General features: G+C 40.0%; 1 protein-coding gene across 1 annotated transcript in view; it reads right to left on the minus strand.

The window, feature by feature from the left end:
* The window catches only part of FAM149A (family with sequence similarity 149 member A), a 40,391-nt gene extending 31,880 nt beyond the window's left edge, over positions 1–8,511 (minus strand). The window contains exon 1 of the mRNA XM_033104846.1: positions 7,826–8,511. Coding sequence (XP_032960737.1) covers positions 7,826–8,478 — 653 coding nt within the window. The 5' untranslated portion in view covers positions 8,479–8,511. The remainder of the gene's footprint in view (positions 1–7,825) is intronic.
* Between the last annotated feature and the right edge of the window lie 1,926 nt (positions 8,512–10,437).

The following is a 10,437-nucleotide window of genomic DNA, read 5'->3' on the forward strand; positions in this document are numbered from 1 at the left end:
CTAGAATTTAAATGTGATACTGTTCACATATTAGCTGTGTGGAATTACACAATTTCTTCTCCTTTCTGAGCCTCAATTTCTTCATCTGTAGAATGAAAATAAGATTCCTACCATGTATATTTGCTTTGGAGATTCATGGTAATGTCTTTAAGAACATGCATGCAGCATTTGGCACCTAGTAGACGTGGCAATACCAGCTCTCATTTCAAATGCTAAGAACCTCAGCTTTGTGGAATAATATATATTTGAGCATTGCTCATGTTAATCAGTGAAACAAGACTACAAAATGTAAGTAAAACAAAAGTCTGACTGAAGTAGACCTTTCCTTCAGGATATATCATCTATCTGTATGTTTAAAATATACTTCATACGCTAAAAATAAACTTTCCTAGGATTTATTTTTTTATGCATTAATTTGGCAATGAAATTACTGTTTTTTTTTTTAGGGAGAAGGGTTCATTTTATTCAATGTAGACTCTTATTTCAACTGGATTTAGTAAGTCTTGCATATACATGAATGGTTTCTAATACTTCAATATTTGATGTTAGGAATTTGAATTTAAATGTTGCATTTTTCAATAAATACCTGTTTTAACCTTCTATGTCTCTAGTGACATTCTCTTAAATATGAGTACAATTATTAGTATTAAAAGCCTAAGGTAAATTGTGGGCTTCCAAGGGGAGGCATGTCTTCATTTTCGTTACTGGTATTATAATAAATTTAAGATGACAATGATCCTAAGAAGAATATATATGTATATATGCAGAGGAGAACATTTTATTTAGTCCAGTTTAAGCTTAATAATCTGTTTATTAAACAACAGTAGGGAAAGTCTTATTTGACTGTTTTTCTTGTCATTGCAAAGAACTTCAACTTCTTTTCCAAGTTCACAATTGGAAATTTCAGAGGCTTTATTTTATTTCTGTGCTTCCTTACATATGGTGTCTTCATTGACCATTTCTCTCAAGAATAAAGGGGCAACTTTTGAATTTTTTCTATACATGTTTAATGAACAGTATTAACTCATTTATCTAATGAATAGCACATAGCATTTAACGGATCATGTCATATTTAATATATGTCCGGATAATACCTAGTATTCTTAGGACCATAAAATGTTCTGATGACTTTTACTACAAAGCAAAATTGTTGCCTGTGGATTATAAAATTATTCATACCCAAAGAGGTACAATTTGCCTGTTGTTGAATGAAATAAATACCTACACTGCACTGGTAAAAGGAAAAAAAGAGTTCTCTGTATGTGAAAGCTGTGTGGTAGATTACTTTTAACTGTTAACTGATATTTTGTCCCTATTGTTTTCATTTTCCTTTGTCCCTTCTCACACTAAGTAATCCAAGGCTTTTTTTGCTTCTTGCTTCAGAAAACAGAATGCAGGTGGATTTTTCCCCCCTTGATGTTTACGTTTTTTTGTTTCTTTTTTGTTTTGTTTTTTAAAGCCTAAACTTAAAAGATTGGTATGGATTTTTATCAAAGAAAAAGATTTAGGAGGAAATAGATATGGCAGGGAGGTTCTTCCCAAACTTTAGAAGGGAAGCGGATTCCCTGGAATCGGGAGATGCTGTGGACTCAGATTTTATGTCTCTGAGAAAGTAAATCTCAGGGAGGTTAGGGGATGGGGCTCTGTGATTCAGGGGCCACTACAAACCAAAATAGTCTATCAGGGACACTGTGGCGTTCAGAGGGCACCCAGGCAGGAGGTCTATTGGAGGCTGAAATCTAGCCAGCCCTTCACTTGATTTGTACTGTGGCGCAGTACAAATGAGCCTCCGTATGGAGGCACGTCTTTTCTCATTCCCAAGGAGCTGGTGGGGCACTGAATCAGGCACTCAACACCAGAGTTCCTAAAGGATGTCACACCTCTGGTGAGCCGGAGTACAAGGTGAAGGTTGACCTAAGATAGGTTTGTCGGGTAACGAATCAGAAGGGACCTGTGCCCTGATCCTTCAGTAGAGCCTGGATAAAGAGATAGGATCCCAGAGGGAAAAGAAAGCCTGGGTCATATGGATTGGCATCCTCCTGGAAGTCCTGTGATGGAGGTTGGTATGAAAGCAGCAGGCTGACCCCAGGGCCTCCCGTGGGTACCACAGAAGCAAAGGAGAGAGACCCCTAACTTGAAGGGCCTTTGTGGATAGATGCATGAGACCTGGGTTATAAAGAAGAATGATAAAATGAGATTATGGATATTTCTCATCCAGCAAAGACAGAGGTTACCAAGAACAAGTGAGCTCCTTCCCCACCTCTGAATGTCCTGGTCCCAAAATGATGCCAAAGCCTAAAATAAAGATGGGGAAAAATCCCAGATAACAGAGTTTTAATTTTTACCACTGTGGTAGAGTGTGGTCTTCACCCTCACCAATGCGTGGCCAAGCTCGGTGACATGTATCATCCCAATATCTTTATTTTTATCAATTTCATTCATAGACCCCTGTACCTCTCCTGGGGTTTACTGCTTGAGCCTCCTTACCATCTTTCTGTGGTTATATTCTCTTATGCATTAGTTTAATCCTTCTAAAGCTCAGTCCTGTTCATGCCACTTCTGTGCCTAAAAACATTTAGTGGTCTATCCAGTGTTTACTAAACAGGGTCTAGTATTCAAGTCTCTCTCCAGTTTTTCTTAATGCCTTTTCAAACACTATGCTCCTAACTAATTGAACCCCTTTACATGACAGGTAGTGTTGTACCTCCGTGCTTTTGTGCGCACAGTTGTAGTCTCCTAGAATGTCGTCCCAAACCCCAGGTTTCTATTTGCCCCAATTTGACACATGCTTCAGGACTCAAATCCCTGACCCCCTTTCTTTCCCATAATCCGTGGACATCTTCTTCTCTCTTAACTATGTGTTCATGGCAACTTGTTTGAAATCTCTCCTGACTTATTCATCTTATTTTCCCTGCTCTTTGATGATAAGATCCATTTCCAATTCTTCTTCTGATTACTCAAAAAGTCTAGCTCCATCTGGGTTTTAGACGGAATAGATATTTTATAAATACAGATTGACAATTAGTGTTTAAAAAATAATATATTTACCTTTCCTGCAGATCACAGCAGGAAGCTGTACTTTGTACAAAAGATGCTGATTGCGGTACTCAAGGTGAATACTTAATTGGTATTTTATTCTTAGTATTCTCAGAAACATATTAGAGTGGGATTCGAGTCAAAGTCAATCTGCTTCAAACTTGTGCTCTAAAACCTATACTAATTAAATTAACTACTACAATTTTAGAGCTATAAAAGATTCAAATCCCATGTCATATGATTGTTGTTATGAACTAGACACATATCAAATATTATACATGTTAGCCATTACATTAGAAAAAATTCAAAATGTGTTCTTTATATACACAGTAGAACATATAACTATTACCTCAAATGTATATTTTGTGATGTTAAGTATAATAACCAAGAAGACTACTTAAAGTTTAAAAAACTATTGCAAAAGATGGGAAGAACAAAATTGTTTTCTTTCCTGGGTTTGAGAAAATACTAGATATAACGACCAAGTCAAATTTATTACTATTTTTAATGCAAATAATGGTCATATGACTGTAATAGAAAGTAATAGTCACATGACAATTGTCTACTGAGCTCATCATTCATCCCTGTGGAAATGCAAAGTCCCAGCAGAAAGCATTACTTAGGGAGAACTTAGGGAGAACTCCAAGACGACAAAACAAAAAAGCCCATGATAATAATTATTCTTAAAGAAAGCGATTTAAATTGCCCCTAGATTTTTATGAGATTAGAAACGCACAAAGTGGATAATATATGGAAGAAAATATTGTCACTCATTCTTTTAATAAATTTTATTAAATGTCTTTGTGGGCATGTGTTGATGTGTTGCCTTAAGTATCACAGGACAGACAGCGTTTATGGTCCCGAAAGGATGTTTATATAAGTCACAGGATTTACCAGGTAGAAATGGACAAGAGCTACACAAAGGGGGGGTCGTGTACGATTTGTGATACTACTGATGATTCTGCATTGTCTCTAAAAATTAAAAATTAAAAGTTCGATCCCAAGGTGGTAAATTTCTTGTACGTATTATACAGCAATCAGTGGTAATGCTAATTAAGGAAACCATTATCTACTGTAAGTTGTGTAGGGAAGTGATGAAAGATTAGAGTGTATTCTATATAATTTGCTCTTCCAAATAATTGAACTAAAAGATGCCATTTATTACAGTCACATGATAAACAGAAATGAATTTTTTTGTCACTCTTCTCTTCACCTGGAACATATCCTTTAATGAAACATGTTCTCAAATTTCATTTCTGTGCCAAGAAGTAGATAGTAATTACAAATAACATTTTATAAGCACTTCTGCATGTGTTAGGCACTTAAAATATAATTTCAATTAATTTTTGGAACATACCAATGAGGGAAGTATTATTATCGTCTCCATATTATCAAGGTGAAAAATCTATAGTTTGGAAAACTGAATAACCTGCCCAGAATTACAAGCTAGAAAATTGAGTGTGGAATCCAATCCATCTGATTCCTGGGTCTATAGGCATCTCTCCAACTCTAGGCTGCCTCAGTACCAGATGAATTAAGAGACAAGTCCCTGCCTTCACTTTATTTCCAGCCAAGTCAACAAGCCCTGCAGACAGTTACTGCGATATTTCCACACTACTATAACTTTAACAATGGTTCTCACACTCCAATTAGCAATAATTACATGCTAACAGCAATAACTCACAAAAGATATGAACACTTCCAGACCACATGACATTTCTAGTCTACCAACATTTATATATTATTTACAATTTCTATCTTCCTACCTACCTACCTTATGTACTGTTTTAAACTCTTGTATTTCCAGAACAAACAGAGAATAAGACCTTTTACAAGATGATAATATGATAGTTTAAACCAGAAGTGCACACGGAGGTAGTGAAGAGGGAGGCACGAGGCTGAAAAGCAGTGTAAATTAGGCACAAAGTACAAATGAAATGCACAGGGAGGTGACGGTGAAGAAAGTGCTGATTACACTTGCTTTGTTTGTTTTTGCAAGAGAGGGAGGGAAAAAAGAGAACTCAGTATCCTGGACCTCTGGTTCAGATGCTCAGCCAGTGTGGAATGAAAGGGCCAACACTTTTCCATGAACCATTCCTTTATCGAGTTTATTGATCAGAGATCAAACTCATGCTGCTGTATTACATCTCAATGGAAAAAAAAAAAAAGGCTCTGATTTGAAAGTTTGCATATTCCCCCACCAAATTAATTTCACTGTTTTTAGTTTCAACAAAGGCCAAATACATAACCAGGTCAAATGTAAAATGCATGGGTTTTCTTCAGAAATGTATAAACTGTGAATGAGAGTTTTCCTTTGTCAGTGAAGGTGATGTTCTTAAAATTAGATTAGCGTTTCTCAAGGATTTGTTTACACTTGTTTACATGCACCCACATCCTCTTTACCTACTCTTTTTCTCTTTCTACTCCTACTTTTCTTTCCTTTTATCTAAGTATAGTTATTATACAATATTATATTAGTTATGTTAGTGTCAGGTGTACAATATAGTGATTCGACATTTTATACCTTACAATGTGATCACCTTACTAATTCTAATATCATCTGTCACCATGCAAACTTTTCTCAATATTATTGATTATATTCCCCTTCACCATTTTCACCCACCCCCCTATGCCCACCCCCTCTGGTTACCACTCCTTTGGTTTCTGTTTCTATGAGTCTGCTTTGTTTTGCTTTGTTTTGTTTTTTTCTTTTACATTCCACATGTAAGTGAAACCATGCAGTATTTGTCTTTCTCTGTCTGAATTATCTCACTTAGCATAATACCCTCTAGGTCCATCCATAATCCTAAAATTTATATGGAATCACAAAAGACCATAAACAGCGAAAGCAATCTTGAGAAAGGAGGACAAAGTTGGAAGTGTCATGCTCCTACTCCTGTTTTAACCAACTCCAGGTCTCCATGTCCCTGGGCTTTAGAAAACTAAATACACTATTTTAACATTAATCAGTCAGGTTGATTAGTAGCCGCTATCTGCAAACTGGCAAGTGAAGTGATAGTTGTATAATTTAAATCCATTGTTAAACGACGTTTGTCAATGTTATAAATAGCCACCCCGAAAATCCAAAAGGGAAAAAATATACTTCAAGGTACAAAATGTCTGTAGTATTTTAGGGGAAAATCACCTTAATATTTTCTTCCTTTCCTCTAGTCTCTTTGTAAACTTTATGATTAAAAAATGAACGAGGTATGAAAGGAATTGAATATGACTATTTTTGCATGTAAAAAAGAAAACTGGCGTACTCAGAGGGCTGTCTCATGTCCTACAGAGGGCACAAACTCATTACCAGAAAGATCCTTGAATGCACATATCTGTGCATATTATTTCTCATAGCAATTATCTAAAATTCAATGTCTGCATTTTCAGTAAAATCGGATATATTTGCTAATGCAAAATGGTGACTTCTGTAAATAATGCCAAACAAAGTGTGAATCAAACAGTATCTATTAAAAATTTTTAGACAATACAAACATAGACAAAAATGCTCAACAATGGAAACCAAAGACAGTTCTTTCAGGGCCTGTTTGTAAAAAGCACTAATACTAGAGTTTAAGGTCAATGTGTAGATCTGTTTGCTCATAAAACATTAATTGCATAAATGTTAAGGACCAGTAGCCAATTACAAAGGTCGAATTCTTTAGGCATACATATAGCCACTTATCCAAATGCAATTGATGTTCCTTAAGGAAAAAAAAAGTCAGTTTATTAATGTATTTTAGAATGCAATGTTTTAAATTAAAGGAAATAACTTATTTAACTGCTTATTTTAGTACTGAGATGAATGTCACGCAGTTTTGTAAAAAAAAAAAAAGTAATTATTTGGATTGTGAATGGGTTAGAATTAGTCTTGATGCAAAAGTTCTCTAGTTAATTGGGGTGGTGGGGAGCTTCTATAGTAGCAGGGCTGACTATTCTTCTTTTACTAGATTGTAATGCAGAAATCTCCATTCGGGAATGGGCCCTTCTGGTTTGCCTTTAACCATTTCACTATTCCTTCGTAGGACTCCGAAGGCTGAACATGTTTGTACCCACTTAAGAATAGTCATATATTCTGCTCATTAAAAAATAAAATGCACCTTAATTCCAAAATACACATTCTATACGAAGAATGTTTCATTACTGCTCTGTGACATGGTTGTCCACTTTCTGGCGTACCTCAAGGGACTATGCAAGAACTCAGGAACTCTAGGGTATACCTCAGACCTCTCCTTAGCATTAGAAATGTCGTCAGTGTCAGATGATGTTATACATACGTAAATTAATTAAATGTCTCACAAAGAAAACCCATCCCACTTGGGATAAGAATTGGGGCTGATCTTTGAAAAGTTGGAAGGCAACATTTCTGAAAATCGCAGCTGCCAACATATGTATTTGGATACCCTGCACATCTGCCATATTCCACATCAGAGAAAGGGACCTGAAGACTCCTTTCAAAGTCGTTGAGAAAACCAGACTATCAAATAATCTAAGTGTCAATGTTTCAGCTAGAAGACAAACAAAATTCTGTCCTCCTTTCCTTCAAGCCCTGCCTCTCTGCTGGTAAACAGCTGAGGATTATCTACGAGAAAGTTGAGCAAAAGCCTGTCACACTGTGTTTGAAAAGAACATAAGGACCCAGGACAAGTGCAAGGAGGGTGCCCAGGGTAATTAGTGGAAGTCATTGTAAATAGAGCAATTTTCTGAAGGGTTCCTGGCAAGGTGAATGTGGCCAGCGGAGGGGTAGGGGTCCCAAGGAAAGACCGCAGGCCGGGATCCTGCAGCTACTCACGCCTCTCCGCCATCCTCCGAGTCGCTGTCCGAGGCCCACTCCTCGCCGATGTCCGGCAGGGTGAAGAACAGGGTCTTGGGGCCAGGCCCAGGGGGCATCCAAGCGCCGGGTTCTCGCTCTCCGGGGTCAGGCTGGCAGGGGTTCCGTGGGCTCGAGGCTAAACTGCTGCTGCTGCGTGAGGTGCCTCCAATTGATGGGAGCGGGGCCCAGACCCCCCCAGGGCCGGGGAGAGGCCTTGTCTCGGTCACCAGGTGTCCTGGGGAGCCTGCGGCGCTGCAGTCACGGCTAGAGGAGGCCAGGGACAAGGCCTGAGCCAGGGGCTGGACTTTGGCTGCTCTCGGGCTGCTGGGCAGAGAGAAGGGGGTCCCTATTGCTTCTGCTGCGCGGTTCGCGACAGAGACCCTGGTGTAGGAGGTAGTGAGCAAAGGATGGAGCAGGACGGGTGTCCCCCGAGACGCGGAGAGGGACTCAGGAGGCATGGCTGGAAGGGTCAGGGTGGAGGCAGTGCTAAGCTCTGTGTCCACCGGCTCTACGGTGGCAGCGCCCCTTGAGTGGCTGGAGGAGGCGATGGGCGAGGGGACGGCCGGAGGCGCCGTCGAGGTCTTGAAGATTTTGGCAAAGAGAGACCCAAGGTCCAACACAGCGACCTTCATATCCCAGTCTTGGAGATTCTATCCCCGATGTTGCCTGAACCTCAAGAACATGGGGAGCAGGTCTTCGGAGCTCCATCCACCGCCGCCCGCAGGAATTCGGACAAGGCGGCCCGGGGCGGGGATGGGGTTATCGGATACCCGCGAACCTCTGAGCTCCTGGGGCCTCTGCCGCACTCCCCACACCGAGGAACGTCTCCCGGCGCTCAGCTCCGCAGCACTTGGGATCCACCTTCCCGACGCCAGGTGACCCGCCGAGGTTGCTGGCGGTGGCCACCCTCTGCGGGGAGTAGTCCCTTCTCTGCCCTGATGCTGCGAGGCCCCGAGAGCCAAGGGTCGAGGAACCCACAGAGGCGACGTGCTGCAGCTGCCAGGGCCACCGCTGCCTGAGGGTGGGGATTTGGGCCTCCGCCCGCGGAGATACCCAGATGGGCCCCCGGGAAAGCGAGCGGGGCGGTTGCTAAGCTAAACAAAAACCCTGCTTAGCTCGCTGCTAATTGGGCCCCAGACAGCAGCTTGGGGCTGTGTCCATAATAGATACCCTAGCTCCCCACCTTGATTCGTGCCTTAAAGGAACACTCTCTAATTTCTCCATCATCCTTAGAACTTCACCAGATTCACCAAGCTCTGGGCTGAGGGCAAGGCATTTGAACAGAGCCCTGGGAAAGATAAACAGGCTTTAAAAAGATCGGAAACTTATCTAGTCTTACAAGACCAAATGAGCCAAGGCTCAGGGAGACGGCCAGCTCTCTGATATAAGGGAAGGTTGGTAAAAAACGTGATGTTTAGGTGAGTGGACTTGAAACAGCCGTGCTCCTCTCCCTTCATGTTCAAAGTGTGTCACTAAAGATGACATAAGGGAACAACAGTGGGGTGTCTCGCCCAAGAACTAGGAAATAAGAAGGGGCTCTGACAGCTAAACTAGTAAAATCCACATACGATGTGTGTGTTTAAACCAAGAGATTTAATAACTAAAATGTTTTGACAACTCAAAGTATAATCAGACTGATTCGATATAAACTCAAAGGCAGATATGAAAAGTAAGAGTTTCTTTTTAAGAGGAATAAATTGCTGTTTTGCTAAGTCTAAAAAAATATATGTGAAAAGTAGAGTGTATGAGTGTGATGATCTGTAGGAATCCAGGGTCAGTTCTGAGCAAAATTTAAAAATAAAATTTGGACAGGGTTTATTCATTAATGTGCAAGAGATATAGTTTCTGATTTGGGGCAGGGAAAGGAGAATAATAAGTCTAGTAGTGAATAAATTAACGGACATTCATGATCTACATTATACACATTACATAACATTCACTATATACTATATATATAGTCTTTTGCAAGTTACCAAACTGGATTCTGAGCCACAGTAAATTTCCATGGTAATGCCAAGTTTTGCATCTTCTTGTAGAGAGCTAACACATCTTCTACTTATGATATCCACATCTTGTCAGGATCTCTTTTCTAAATCCAAGCACCGTGAACAAACATGTGCTGATCACAAAACAAGTACAATTGGTGGCAGCCATTGCAGTCAGCATGAACTTGGGGAAAGATCATTTGTGTGCTTAAGAGAGGTACGAGACATAGCCAATAGGGTCTGACTAGAAAGGGCCTTGAATGTTGAAAGAGGGAAGAGTATACAGTTGTCAGCATGGAAAGCACCAGCACACAGTGAAGAATCAAACTGAAGGAAAGACGGAATAAGTAACAAACACATCTGAGAGCAGCAATGGAAACTAGAGGGTCAGATCAGGGAAGCTGTGTCAAAGACACCAGAACCATCCATATTTGTTATAGTCTCATTGTTCCTCTTTCTTAGCAACTCATCAGGTAGCTTTAGAGGTGTATGAGGTCCATCAAAATATTGGGCTATTTTCATACAGCACTCATTCAGGATTGCAAAGCTGTTTCCTAAATATTTTTTATTTATTCCCCTTGCTTCTGATTCATAGAACAATTAAAT

The sequence above is a fragment of the Rhinolophus ferrumequinum genome, chromosome 4, assembly GCF_004115265.2.
Source record: "Rhinolophus ferrumequinum isolate MPI-CBG mRhiFer1 chromosome 4, mRhiFer1_v1.p, whole genome shotgun sequence".
Taxonomy (NCBI): Eukaryota; Metazoa; Chordata; class Mammalia; order Chiroptera; family Rhinolophidae; genus Rhinolophus; species Rhinolophus ferrumequinum.